The sequence below is a fragment of the Nilaparvata lugens genome, chromosome X, assembly GCF_014356525.2.
Source record: "Nilaparvata lugens isolate BPH chromosome X, ASM1435652v1, whole genome shotgun sequence".
Lineage (NCBI taxonomy): Eukaryota > Metazoa > Arthropoda > Insecta > Hemiptera > Delphacidae > Nilaparvata > Nilaparvata lugens.
In genome coordinates this window covers 4,166,418-4,182,242 of record NC_052518.1, presented here as the reverse complement: position 1 = coordinate 4,182,242, position 15,825 = coordinate 4,166,418, and the positions used below count along the sequence as shown (strand labels likewise).

The 15,825-nt window shown below is 33.7% G+C and overlaps 2 protein-coding genes across 10 annotated transcripts in view; both read left to right on the top strand.

Moving 5' to 3' along the window:
• The window catches only part of LOC111055284 (inositol hexakisphosphate and diphosphoinositol-pentakisphosphate kinase), a 75,869-nt gene extending 67,055 nt beyond the window's left edge, over positions 1-8,814 (top strand). For all 9 annotated transcript variants that reach the window (XM_039442256.1, XM_039442262.1, XM_039442260.1 and 6 more), the window contains 3 exons: positions 2,927-3,054; positions 4,904-5,084; positions 8,695-8,814. In XM_039442256.1, the coding sequence (XP_039298190.1) occupies positions 2,927-3,054; positions 4,904-5,084; positions 8,695-8,799 (414 nt within the window). In that variant the 3' untranslated portion in view covers positions 8,800-8,814. The remainder of the gene's footprint in view (positions 1-2,926; positions 3,055-4,903; positions 5,085-8,694) is intronic.
• Positions 8,815-11,822: 3,008 nt separating this feature from the next.
• The window catches only part of LOC120354754 (inositol hexakisphosphate and diphosphoinositol-pentakisphosphate kinase-like), a 30,755-nt gene continuing 26,752 nt past the window's right edge, over positions 11,823-15,825 (top strand). Inside the window, exon 1 of the mRNA XM_039442266.1 lies at positions 11,823-11,951. The gene's annotated coding sequence lies outside the window, so the exon portion shown is untranslated. The remainder of the gene's footprint in view (positions 11,952-15,825) is intronic.

Genomic DNA, 15,825 nt, shown 5'->3' with positions numbered 1-15,825 from the left:
TTCTCAATAATAATCAGCCGTGGACAACGTTGATCGACTCTATATTTGGCAACGTTGCACTTATCTGTTCCTATTTCCATCTGACTTTTTTCGAGTGGTAAACTATGGTGCCCTTTTATAAACACTACCGTATTTGTATTTTTATGTACGTATATTTTTCAACTTATGTCTTCACATGATAGATCAATATTAAACCATTCAAAATTCATAATAATAAGACATTCTATTATGGAAATAACTAGTGCACTTGTAATATTTTTGAATTTAATACGTGTCTAATTTAAAAATATTAGAAGGACACTAGTTATTTGCTAAAATTGAAATTCAAGTTGCTCTATTGAAATACTTTATTAGAAAATATGGAACAACCAAGAATTGTACACCAACTAATGTATGAGTGTTTTTTTAATATTATTTATTTATTGAAAATACTCTACATGAAAATACTCTACTTGAAAATAATCAATATATATCAATATATATGTGTGAATATTGGGGATGGTTTCTGACCAGAAATTTTAATAGGAGGGCTAATAATTATTCCATTTTACATACCTATGTTCTCAAAATTGTCGGCCTAGCGGCTACCGAAGAACGGAAAGATGATTATGATTCAAGATCATATTGTGATAGTATGATTTAGCATCTAAAGTTACCAGCTGTATAATAAACTTGTCAACCCGTGATAAAATTGTTTACTGGTATTAAAACGGTAGTTTGGAGTTGAAGTTAGTGTAGTTGATTGGTACCAGCTGTAGATAATCGTTCTATTGGAATTTAATTTGATGATTGAATTAATTTAATGAATTGATTTGATGATTGATGATTGAATTAATTTTAATGTTGGAATGACAAAATTGAACTCTGGATAATATTTGAAATAAACTGTTACAAGTGATAAACAAACTATGCCAGTTGAAAACATCACAGGTGGCAATCATATGATTCGCCACATTACCCCCCCCCCCCCCGGGCAGACGATTCGGTCATCCGAAATTTTGAAGCTCACTTTTTTCCTGGAACAGGGTGGGAATGCTGAGGTGAGTCGTCTTGAAGGATGTATGCTGGAGAACTCAGTGTCGAATGATAATTGGTTGAGGTGAATTGGTAGAAGTTGATTGGTTGAGTTTGTGGAGTTGATAGGTTGGGAAGCATAGACTAGAGGCTTGTGGTCTGTGCAGATAGTAAAGGGATGTCCTTCTAAGTGGTGGCGAAAATGCTGTATTGCTTCATAAAAAGCAAGTAGCTTGCGATAGTATACTGACCAGCAACTTTCTTTCAAAGATAACTTTTTTGAAAATAAAGCAAGAGGTTGCCATAGTATACTGGCCAGCAACTTTCTTTCAAAGCTAATTTTTTTGAAAAGAAAGCAAGAGCTTGCCATACGCCTTCAACCAGTTATAAGCATTCTCCAACTGAGTGTTTAGAGCCAAGTGTTCTATCCTTGAATGTTTACTCTTCTTTCACATTCCTGAATTACATAGTACTGTCATTTATGCTTCATCAAGAAATATTGCTCTCTCAGTCCAGATGTTTGGCGGTATTCAAAAAGTGTCTTCTTTTTATTATGTTGCCACTACTTGATTCATTCTTCAGAAGTGTAATTTTCATTTTTGTAAAAATTGAAACTTGAAAGTGTTCAATGCAAAATTTCATCTTTTTATAGGTTAATAAATAAAGTTTTTAAAATTATTTTTTCTAGAATTTTAAATTCTTGGCAAAAGTTGTCCAATTGATGCTGTAATATTGTGAACTGTTCACGTTGAACAGAAATTTGTTCAAATCCATCGTGGTGGATAACTTGAGTAACTAGGTAATTTTTAGGTAACTTTTACTCAAATAAAATATCTGTAAAAATGCTTGTTGTTGATCACATCGGATTAAAATCACGTCTGGTTATGATCACGTCGGCGTCACCAATATAGGAATTTAATTTGTTAATTTGTTAACTGTTTGTTAATTTGTTAACTGTTTGTTAATTTGTTAAACTGTTACAAGTGCTAAACAAACTATGCCAGTTGAAAACATCACAGGTGGTGGTGGCAATCATATGATTCGCCACAGTTCCTTAGAAGACCTATACAAATAATTACCACTGCCCTATAATTGAGAAACTGAAAAAATAATTCACCTCATGAAAGATAGTTGTTCATATTGCATTCATTAATTAATGAAAAATGACAGACTACTTTAATTTTTTTTCTAATTTAGCTTAGTTTATATTCATCCTAAAATGGAATATGGAAAGAATATGGAATTCTGTGTAATCTATCGTACATCGCATATTTCCTGGACCATCTATTGACAATCAACAACAATGAAAACATTAAATTCATCTTTGAAACTCTGATTTAACCTATCTATTTTTTTTTAATTCAAAACTTTACTGATATTACTACCAATTGATTGAGAAGAATATGTTTTCGGAATAAAAAATGCTGCATGACTAAGCGCATAGGAAGTCCGTATTGAGATGTAAATGAAAATATTGATTGTCAGATAAATTTCATGATTCACCAAATAAAGTCGAGTGTGACATGAGATACATTGACTTTTTGGCTGTACGAAGTTCGCCGGGTAAGCTAAGTACAATATTACAAGGTACTAGTCATTTTCTATAATTGAACAGCCCTATTAAAATACTTTATTTGAATAAGTTCTTCAGTTGTATGTTGTATACAAGAACAACATTTTTTGTATTTGCAAAATTGTATGCAACATTCAACTCTTGAATTGTATATTGTTTTATGCAACATTCAACTATTGAATTGTATATTGTTTTACGAAACATTCAACTCTTGACTTGTATATTGTTTTATGAATATCATCTCGACTTGTAAATCTAGTTATTAGGTCTGACTTTATCTAAAAATGTCAATGATGCTTGAAGACAATAAAATTTTATTTATTTATCAATTTTCAACAGAATATGAAAGATGAACAATGGCGTAGAGCTATGGAATACGTCAGTATGGTTTCTGAGTTGAACTATATGTCACAAATTGTTGTGATGCTGTATGAAGATCCTACCAAGGATCCGTCTTCTGATGAAAGGTATCAATCTAATTGCAAAATTGTAGAGTAGTCTCTAGTGAAGTTATTTAAAAATTCACAGTTGAAAAATTGATCAAATTTGTTGAATAAGAATTATTGATATTGTGGAATTTCTCAATAATTGAAAAAACAGTTTTATTTTTGTCACATCCACATTCATTAGACTTGTACACAGATTCATTAACAGTTTAATCAATGTGGATGTAACAAAAATAAAACTGTCTTTTTTTTTAGTTAAAATTTTTCAAGTTTTACATTCATCCAGAGTCATCATTCTTAAATCAAATAGTGTTTTATTCACAAAATCATGGGCATTTATAAAGCACATACAAATTCAATTAAATAGTGAATATTCTCCAAAAATATTTAATCTATGTGTAGGTAATGTCATAGAGAAACAATAGCATAAGTAGATATCCCATGGTATAGGGCGTCCATGTCGCAAATTTTACTGTTATCTCAAGCTGATAGTTCACGTAGTTCTTTCCTGTGAAGCTTTATGACGCTGGTAGTCTCTCATATTGTGCCGTTCAAACACTCTTACCCCAACAAAACAGTAAAAATCGACAATAATCTACAGTAATCGGCTTGAGATAACAGTAAAAGTTGCAACATAAACGCCCTATACCATGGGATATCTACTTACGCTATTGTTTCTTTATGGTAATGTGTTCTTAGCAATATTATATTATTTCTATATTGTTAATTAAAATTAACTACCTAACAATTTTATCAAGCTCTAGCATTTTGCAGTAATACAAACCATACAAATCGTCTATTTAATTGCATTAAAGGAAATAAATAAGCTGTAGATGGAAATTTATAAGAAATTGCATTTATTCAAATGCAAACTTTTCTCGGGCTGACAAATTGCTCTAGTTTAGTTGCTCTGTAGCATCCCTAACAACCATCTACTCAAATGGTGCTTGTAGGTGTAAAATTCAAGATTTTCCATTCATGATTGGGGATATTTCTATACAAAATATGACAAAGGTACCACATGCTATTATTTTTTCAAGCAGCCATGTAAGAGTATAATAACAAAGTTCATGAGTATTTGTGTGTTGTGATTATGAACTTTATTTAAGGTTTTCTTAAGGTAGCTTATTGATTCAATAAACGTTTTTTTTATTCTAATTAATGAACTAAAAAGTTGGTCATTAAAATCTTAGACCAGTTATAGAATAGACACGCCCCATTGTATATTCATACTGAAAGTCGATGAAGCCAATATCTACTGCCATATCGCCCCATCGTGACGTCAGCATTATATAATATATAATTACATGATTATAAGTTCTTAATTATATAATTTTAGTTCTTTAATAATCTACTTCCATCGGAAATATACACAATCTGCCATTGAAAACAATGTAAACAAACTACAGAAAAGTTTTCTATACAATGCTGACGTCACGATGGGGCGATATGAGAGTAGATGTTGGCTTCATCGACTTTCAGTATGGGGCGTGTCTATTCTATAACTGGTCTAAAGGTGCGTACAGATATACGCACCGCGAACATGAGCAATTCACTTTTAATCAGCTGATGCCAAACTTTTTATATCTATATCTTACCGTTTCTGTAAAAATACAGATATAGTCAGCTGATTGAAAGTGAATTGCTCATGTTCGCGGCGCGTATATCTGTACGCACCTTAAGATTAAAACTTACATAAAGCTGTCCAATATCGAAAACTTGGAGATCTTGAAAATAATGTCAGTTGGGTAGCGATAATCTCGATTATATTAACTTTTTTATTTACTTTTATTTAACTATTTTATGTCACATACATACTCATAATTATATCATAGATAATTTGATTGTAACGCTACTATTTGAATCGTAGGTTCCATGTGGAACTTCACTTCAGTCCTGGAGTGAATTGCTGTGTGCAGAAAAATCTGCCACCTGGTCCTGGATTCCGTCCACACAGTCGCAATGAGCAATCACAATCCCAATCAACATCACAGTCTGTCACGGGATCAGATGTGGAGGACAGCAGTACCCCTCAGACCCCCGCACGCTGTGTAAGTTCATTATGCCGGCGCCACACTCTTGCGCCACGCCGAGTGCGTACAAATATCGACCAGCGCCAAAGTGTGGATGGGTGGTTTGCCAGCGCTGGCCTTCGTTTGCCATCGTTCCGATATTTGTCGAGTGGAGGCCGTCCCAGCATAGCCCAGCGCTAGCAAACCACTCATCCACACTGGTCAACCAGTGCCTGCTGTTTCCTGTTTTGTCGTCTGCTCTGCTGTTTTTACTTTCCTTGCCCTATTACCATAGGTAAGGAAAGTATTGATTTCCGAAAAAATCTGGTGTGGTACACTCACACAACTTTCCTTGCTCATTGAACTATAAGCCTCATTATCAAACGAGAATAATTTAGGGGAATAACATAATGACGATTGACGGCAACATATTTGCAACTACGATCAGACTACTGTATATGTGTATATACAATTGTTTTCAGAGTACTTTTTCCTTTATGTAAATTGTGAAATTCGATGATTTTTTTTTTTAAATTCGTCAAAACAGCTGTTCTACAGATGAAATATATTGACTATGACTGTGTTCTTTTTATAAACTGCTCTACCTACCCACGGTATATGGAAGAAGAAAAAGTAAAAACCGTGTACCAACCTACCTCATGCACGAGAAGGAGGTTACAAAGTCCATTTCTCAAGGATTGGGTGAACCCCTCATTAGTACCCCAGGAAAAAGACTCATGTCAGTTGATAGAGCTAATAAATAACTATACAGGGTATGGATTTCAAAAAATTCGTTAGAGCCGTTTTTGAGAAAATCGTGAAAAAAATTTTTTTTTAGTAACTCTCATTTTTCTCAAGAATATTACGGAGCTCCTGTAATTTTCTCATAAATAAGACTCATGTCAGTTGATAGGGCTTATAAATAGCTATCCATGGTATAAATTTGAAGAAAATCGTTAGAGCCATTTTCGAGAAAAACGTGAAAAACATGGTTTTTTAGTGATTATCCGCCATTTTTTCCGCCATCTTGAATTGAATTTTATTGAATTTCTTATTGTCGGGTCCTCAGGGTATAAGGACCTTAAGTTTAAAATTTCAAGGCAATCGGTTAATTAGGAATGGAGTTATCGTGTTCACAGACTTACACACATACACACACACACACACACACACACCACACACACACACACACACACACACACACACACACACACACCACACACACACACACACCACACACACACACACACACACACACACACACACACACACACACACACACACACACATACATACATACACACACATACATACACACACACACATACACACACACAGACCAATACCCAAAAATCATGTTTTTGGACTCAGGGGACCTTGAAACGTATAGAAAACTTGAAATTGGGGTACCTTAATTTTTTTGGAAAGCAATACTTTCCTTACCTATGGTAGTAGGGCAAGGAAAGTAAAAAGATTAAGGTACCCCAATTTCTAAATTTCTATAAGTTTCAAGGTCCCCTGAGTCCAAAAACATGATTTTTGGGTGTTGGTCTGTGTGTGTATGTCTGTGAACACGATAACTCCATTCCTAATTAACCGATTGACTTGAAATTTTAAACTTAAGGTCCTTACACCATGAGGATCCGACAACAATAAAATTCAATTGAAGATGGCGGAAAAAATGGCGAATATTGACTAAAAAACCATGTTTTTCATGGTTTTCTCAAAAACGGCTCTAACGATTTTCTTCAAATTTATACCCTGGATAGCTATTCATAAGCCCTATCAACTGACATGAGTCTCATTTCTGGGAAAATTGCAGGAACTCCGTAATATTCTTGAAAAAAAATGGATTTTCTTAAATTTCTATCACGATTTTCTCAATAGTGACTCAAATTCAAACCCTGAATTTTTTTCAAATTCATACCCTGTATAGTTATTTATCAATTGGCATAAGTCTCCTTCCTGGGAAACTAACAGGGGGTCTTCCCCATCCTTGAGAAATGGACTTTGTAACTTCCTTCTCGTGCATGAGGTAGGTAGGTAGGTAGGTAGAGCAGTCTATTCAAAATAACACAAATAGTCGAGATATTTCATCTGTAGAACAGCTTTTTTGGTGGCTTTTAAAAAATCATCGAATTTCACAATAATTTACACAAAGGAAGATGTACTCTGGAAACAATTACAGTATATACAATAGTATGATCGTAGTTTCAAATCAATGGAAACAAAATCAATAGCCACCAATCGTCATTACGTTATACCCCTAAATTATTCTCGTTTAAGAATGAGGTTTACAGTTCAATGAGCAAGGAAAGTTGTGTGAGTGTACCACACCAGATTTTTTATGTGTAATTGAGTTGCTATAGGGCTAATTGTCATTAATTACATTATTGCGTTACTTTATATTGTTTTTATAGTGCTCATTTTAGTTGATATTTTCAATTTCTATTATGGACATGTCACTGACTACCGCTAACTTTGATTGGGCACTGGTCAAATTGCAGTGTGGATGTGGACGGTCGAGCTTACCAGGCTGGGCCAATATGTGGACTAGGCATTTTCCCGCGCCACACTCTTGCCGAGTGCGTACACTTGACGAAGAGTGTGGATAACGATCTGACGTATTAAATACAAAAATAGTATCAATTTGCAACCTACAGACCGTTCACACCGAAAGATATTTCCTCATTCGTTTGGTATTTGATTACAGTTTAAGCTGTGGTCAAAATTCGAGCTCAGCATTGGCAACGTTAATATGTAGCCTCATCGACGCGACGTGATGCTACGTTGGTTTGAAATACATTTGCGACATTTTCCAAAAGACGTCGCCCAAGCTATGATACAGTGGTGTGAGACGGCCGCTTTATTTTCAGTAAAGAAATGCTATAAGAATAAGAATATTTCATTTGTCCAAGAACAATCACATGATTGCATGAGACATTGTCATGATAGTTAGGTTAGGTTAACATCTTAATATATTTATATACAATATAAGTCATAATAAAATCAAACTATACATTTTTGAAAGTCATATTACATTCAAATATTCACTTCTCATAGTACTCTTTCAAGCTGTAAAAGGGATTTTTGACTAGAAAATTGTAAAGCGCATCTTTAAACTTCAAAAACGGGAAATTTCTTATTTCTTGTGGAAGGTGATTGAAGAGTCTCAAACCTACTACATTTACATGGCTTCTTAAGGTCTTTGATAACCGTACTTGTGGTATATGCAAATTTGCATAGCTTCTTGTATGGTGTGTGTGTGTGTGTGTGTGTGTGTGTGTGGTGTGTGTGTGTGTGTGTGTGTGTGTGTGGATGTTTTAGTTGCTGGTTAGGTTTGTTTCCTCAGACTTGACCTGTAGTAGCAGGGTGTACATGTACAAACAAATAATTGTCATTACTCTACTTTTAATAAAAAGTGGCTTACAGTGGGCTCTCATCTCCGCATTATATGCCCCTATGCTCCTATAATTTACAGTATGCCCCTTTATCTGACCAACAGCACTACGATGGTGCCCGTATTATTTTACACATTCTCAAAAACAAACCGAGAAATAAATTTCTAAATTGACGCATACTCCCGTAATTTCTATGTACGCTGGCTAATTCATTCAATGTGTTTACAGTGCGTCTATTATTATTGCAGGATTCACCTGGAACAGAAGGAAGTTCTTCATCAGTTGAAAAGAAACCCGTTACGATTTCGACCAGGCCAAAAATAAAAACGTCTGCTCCAATTCCTATAAAGTGAGTCTTATATAATTGATTGTCTGTTCAATTAAATCATTCTAAGACTGAGTGCCACGAACACGTGATTTCCATCAATGAGAAGCAATTCAATTCAATTTATTCACAGCCAACAATACAAATTTCCATCTAGCTGTTTACCCTGTTGTCAATATTTGCAGTAGCAGAAGTCCACGGGGTGATTTACAGCATTTAATTGGGATTTTCGTTTGATAATAACTAGTAGTTCTGCGAACAGTAGACCGCGCTCATGAATAGCCTACAACTTTCAAACTAATGAGAAGGGCCATTAAGAAAGTACAGTATATTGTGAAGATTTATCCATGTCATCTATTATTTTCTCCATTGAAAGTGCTAAAGACATTGTTTCCAGGGACACCGGACTTATAAATGTCTCTCAAGGAGGTACCTTCATATCGTCCACATATTTACAATATTACAAATTTTCTAACAATTAATTATAAGAAATCGGTCAACTGACAGAAGAATGGAATATGCAGTAGGCAATTTAGACTATGAATCGTCTCACAGACGATAGTGAGACGGAAATGATTCCAAATAACATGGGTTTGTTGGTGACAATGACAGGAGGTTGCTAATAATGTTTTTCATGAAAAGTGGATTCTATGCAGAATGTTTATGCTCACAAGTCGGTTTCCGATCTCATACTAAAACGAAAACAAGAGCTAACTAAGCTGTGATGTCTCCGGCCGGTTCGGTAGGTCTAGAAACTATTCATCTATGAAACAGGGAAATATCGTGTTGAAAAGGGAAGAATAAATGGGTGCAATCAAGTGAGAAGTTTTCTCCAATTAATAAATACAGTATGATTTGGAGCGGCTCAGACGTTTCAAGGATCGCCGCTGACAAATCTTGTCCTCTATCGATAGCATTTCAACGATACCATTCATTCAATACAGCACATTTTAGAGCGGCACAATTTATATTCAATTTATATTAAAACCGGAGGTCTTATCAAAAATCGTTACAAATACGTTTCTGCGCCTTGTTTCAAAGAACTTGCATACCAAATTTCATCCAAATCGGACAATAACTGCGGTATAAACAAACAAACAGACAAAAGCCGATCGAGTCGAAAGAAGACCTCAGCTTCGTTTCGGTCAATTATTTAACAATACAAATTGTTAAACAAGGCAAAGTCAGAAAATGCGAGTGTTCGTGGCGCTTAGGTGTGTGCACACACCTTGAAGCTAGATACGCACACAACAGTGACAGTGAATCCAGAATCCAGAATCCAGAATTGTATCCGAATCCAGCGTAATTTGCTTGTATAATTTAACATTGCTTGTACTCTTATATTGTGTATTTGCACTTACCAATATGACACAGGTACAAGGCTTAAATCTAGATGTGCAATTAATGGTTACTAATAAAAGTAGACGGCTTGTTAGCACCTGCAATGTTTATAATGTTTTTTATTTTAAAGATTTCTCGCCTTTGGAACTACAAATCACGACTTCATAAATGTATACATTTTCATTATTGTATTCAAGTTTACCTTGAACGACCCATGAAGAGGCTGCTTGACGGTATTCAAAAATATTAATTATATGTGCACAAGTGACAGTAACTTATGAAAGGAGTTACTCAACACAGAAAAATCTTATTTGATATCACAAATATAATATTCTATCAAAGGTTCAATTCCATTATTTAATATCTTATTTCCAAGTTTTTTCTGATAGCATGAAAAACAAAAGTATTGGCTCATCTCTCAGAAAATCTTGAAAGTAATATATCTAATTAACCTGGTCTTTCATGAATAAAACGATTTTAATTTTTGGAAATTTTTTCAAAAATCCGTGATGTTTTCATGGATTTCATGAAAAATTCAAATGTCCCAGATTTGGTTGATATTCGGTCTATGTACATAGAGGTTGACCTAACAAATGTTGTGCTATAATATAATACGTTTCAATACATACAGGTTGAGTTATTCACTGAAACATTGCATCTTACCACCACTCTCAGATCAGAAAAATCACTCATCTTCAAATGCTTATAACTCAAGAATAGGAGAGAATTTCGCCAATGTGATGATTTATTATTGTTCCTCTCGATATAAACTGTTTAACAAATAAATATTTCTAAAAATGTTTTGTCTCATTTAAATCCTGATGTGTTTAAAATGTCTTGTTTTCAAGGCTCTAATTTAAAAGTGAATGAAACATAACCCATTAAATAAAAATACTAGGAAATTGTCAAAAACCACAGATTTATTGACAATTATTGATAATGTCAGAGATTGACAATGGTGTAACAACCGAAACCGGTCTTTCTAAATATCAATAAATCTGTGGTTTTTGACAATTCATTATTATTTTTTTTCTTTAATATGAATAATTACCACAATATCAACTTTTCAACTACACAAAAAGTGGAACATAACCTACTTTTGGCCTTCTAAGCCAAAAAAGTAGGTTATGTTCCACTTTTTGTGTAGTTGAAAAGTTGATATTGTGGTAATTATTCATATTAAAGAAAAATACTAATGAATTGTCAAAAACCACAGATTTATTGATATTTACTAGAAAGACCGGTTTCGGTTGTTACACCATTGTCAATCACTGACATTATCAATAACTGTCAATGAATCAAAATTCGGGGAGGGATCAGTTTGGGCTGTGCCTGTTGGTCCTTCCCTAATCATTTCAATGATTCATGTTTTGGTATCATTGAATAAATAAATTAATTAATAAAACAAAAAATAATTATTGTGCTTTGTAGTGTTTTGTGTATCATTGATTAATGAATCAAAATTCGGGGAGGGATCAGTTTGGGCTGTGCCTGTTGGTCCTTCCCTAATCATTTCAATGATTCATGTTTTGGTATCATTGAATAAATAAATTAATTAATAAAACAAAAAATAATTATTGTGCTTTGTAGTGTTTTGTGTATCATTGATTAATGAATCAAAATTCGGGGAGGGATCAGTTTGGGCTGTGCCTGTTGGTCTCTTCCCCAATCTTTTTAATAAATTGTGTATCATTGAATAAATAAATCACGCGAAGCGAGTCGGAGGCCGCGGTTTAAGTCTATCATTCTCATCATCGGCCAAGACTCAAATCTCCAATCTGCCTGAAACTGAACCGAGATCTAGAAGCTTCGACCATTCCAGAGAGCCCCTTCCCAAAGGTATTCAAGCAGGTAAATTACTCTCTCCATTCAATCTGCAAAAACTTCAACTTTTTCATTTTGAACTAGAGTATTGTATCTCATGGGTTCCTTAAATTTCAACTCATGCTTCTTTTATTTTGGACCAGTGTATTGTATCTCATGGTTCCTTAAATTTCAACTTTGCTTTTATTTTGAACTAGAGTTTTGGATCTCACTCAGCTCCTTAAATTTCTACTTATTTTATTTCGGACTAGAGTATTGTGTCTCTCACGGTTCCTAACATTTGTTCTATTGAAAGTAATGCATGTGAGATAATTCTACACTGAATGACACGCTGCTCGTTTGAAAGAAATTGATGAAAACCTGTGTTTCGAATGTGAATTTTCAGTTGGATCTGGTAATTCAGTTGCATATATTAGGGTATTTTTTCAACCTCCGATCACATATCATAGGACACAAACCTAGGGGGGCGATTTTCACAGAGTGAGAACGGCTTGTCATCCCCACCAATCCCCACCTGTGATCGGTCCGGCCAAATCGTCAATTGTTGTCGAGTTATAGACCCACAAATATGACTGCGACACTTTAGTCTCCCGTCAAGTGCCAGTTACTATTGCTAACTTTATACGTTTTTGCGTACAAAAGGCAATAGTTTAGCATAAAACTTACGAAGAATGATCAGTTATGATTATAATAATAATTAATAATGATTAATAACGAGAAAGCAGGGAACGTTATGAGTGATGATGTTGTGTTTGAATGGTCTCGGAAAATTGAAGTCGTCAGTTGAAATGACTTCCAGAATAGTTGTGATGCATGTCAATTCGGACTTACAGTGCCAGTGCAACAAAACGGCTTCTCCAACAAATCAAATTGGATGATTTCCATAACGCACCATACAAACCTGACTTGGCTATAGTAACTTATACCTTCTCCAGAAACTCAAGACATGACTTCAGGGCAGAGCTTCCAAATTAACGAGGAGCTCTAAGATAACGTCATAGCCAACTTTGTCACAGCTGATGATGTGTGAGCACACACGAAAACATGCTCCTGTAAAATGTTAATTTTTATTTAAATAATAACTTTTATTAAAATAAAGTGGATTTTTGACAACATTTCAAGTCTCTGCAGAATTTTATGGAGAGGGTTTTGGTAGGCTGGTCCACTGGTATTATAAATTCCCTAACCTTCACTGCAATCTCTGTTGAAGAATTACTTTTAGTGGAAAAATTATTCTTTGATAAACATTCGTCTTTCATTCATGACCAATCGGAGGTTGAAAAAATGACCCTCGTAATTTGGTTTTTAATATGAACTGGCAGCCAAATCTGGGGAATGAATTGCACTGTATTACTTTCCTTCACAATATTCTTTCTGAAGACAAGAATAAAAAACCATTTCCGAAGCTTCAGAAAAGTGATAACCAATCAAGGGAGTTTAGACAAACTGTGAAATATTTCAAGTTACTTGGTGTGTTGACTTTTTTAGCTGAGTGACAATTTATGACCTGCGGAACTTTTCCATTTTTCCTCTGGAATAGTGAACTCTCTTAGTTGGCTTAGTGAATCACATCCCAATCTGAATCTTCACTCGACGCACGAGTCTCACTCAGATCACTCATAAATAATCCCATTCATCAAATATAATATGATGACCACCTTCATAAATAATGTAGAATTTCGTACTGTAACTAGTGAGTAGAGCCGTAGGCTTAGAAGTAGTTTATAATAGATGGAATAGTTCATGATTGCAGCAAAGATACTTTGCACACGTTTTACACATTGATCATATTTTTCCACCGTTAACATCAAATGTGAAAAATAGATATTTGGGTAAAAAAATGAAATTCTCAAACTGAAAATATCGAAGTTCTTCACATATCACACTGAAACATACAGTGTTTAGTGGAAATGACAAATGGAGTAATATTTAAAAACTATCTAGAAATTAATTATTTTGATGTTCCATTTACAAAAACTGTTTTCCCGCTCTAGTTTGGAGAAACTGCCTTCTAGCATAGGTAACACTAGAGCGGAAATTACTGTGCTCTGTAATGAATGCAGGTATAGGCGAGTTGAATGATAGAGTTAATGCACTCACTTATAAATAACAATAAATTATCTAATAATCATTATTAAACGAAAATCCAAATTAAATACTGTAAATTAATTCATTAACATTCGAATAAATGCAATATCTCGATAATTTCCATCAATAAATTATCCAATAATCTCTCGGGTTAGATAATATTAATAACAATAAATTATCTAATAATCTCTTATATTAGGTAAAATTAAAGCACCTGTATCCGTATGACTGTTTTTAATAATATATCCAGTTCCTGATTCCCTGAATTTTTGTTTTTTGATGAAAAATTGTTTGGATGACATCTTTGTTGGATGAAGATTTTATTTCTTGTTTCCTGTTTAGCGACAGATTAAGTTACAGTTTTTGTTAATCTAAGCTCACAAATAGAAATTTCCACTTGATTTTGATAATCTGGATAGAAAGGGTGCAAATTTAAATATAATTATGAATAAATGTCCCTTATCTTATTTTTGTTAATAATCACAAACCTTTTTTTCAATTTTGTTTTAAATTCGATGCAGCTAGTAAATGTACAATTAAATAGTAACCAACTTTTTTACATCTTTCATTATTGGTAGATCTCTTTGAAAATTATTAGATCATTTTAAATACTTATTAAAAAGTATTATTAGTAGATAATACCAATAAGGATACTTATTGTAGCGTAATAGTATTGTTTATAGAATTCAAAGATTAGATTTTTATGCAAGACAAATTTTCACTCACAAATTTAAATTTGTAGATTTGAGTGAAGTTCATAAATTTTCTTACAGGAAATTTCTAAACAGACAACAATTCGATTACACACAGCATAGTATTCCAGTGACTATGCTTTTTTTACTAATGTGTCTACTAATTTAGTGTTATGTTCAAGGTTTAGTTTTGAGTGGTGCGCTGCCTTTTCATCATTTATTAGTTTATTTTAATTTATTTGTTTATTTGACCTGAGAGGCCGTGTATGGTTTGTCCGGTGACAAGGCTAGAGTCAAATTAATCACAGATATTTAATATAATTATAAAATATATAATTAATAGTAGTCAAGTGGTCCCAATGAATATCTGCATGATAAAAATTCGAATCGGTGCTGAATCAACTTGAAATTTTCTACTGATCAATGGAACAAATATACTCACTACAAACTTAACTATACCTTATATATTATACAATATACTTAGCAGTCATCGGTTATTTAATTAAGTGCCTCTTAGGTGATCAAAATACAAACACGTTATTGTCAAGCTAAAATAGCGCGGCTATAGAAGACCATCTCAATACTCAATGTTCTCCAAGCTAAAATAGAAAACAATTGAGGATTTTGCGATTTATCACAAAAAAACTTTCCTATCACGAATCTACGCCAATTTAAAGTTAAGTTTTATGCTTTGTCACTATTTTCAAATTACCATTATTAGAAAAAGATCTCATTAGATTTTTTTCACTTATATTTTTTTATCAATGCTTATTTAATGATGACTTTTGCTTGACTAAAGTATCTTCACCACACTAACTGTTCACATTAACTGCGTCAATATAACTTCCAGTAAAGGAGTAATTACATTCTTGTTAATATTGTTTTGCTTACAGTTATATACAATATTACTAATTGATAATCGAACAAATGCTTTTAATTGTTTACTAGCATTTCTAGTATTCTTCATCCTAGGCTTTCTGCTCTACAAAAATCTAGTCCTAATCCTTTTAACTTACACTATTGTATAATGTACCTATCTGTGAATTATCAGTACACAATCTCTTCTTATGTTAAGGTGCGTACAGATATACGCGCCGCGAACATGAGCA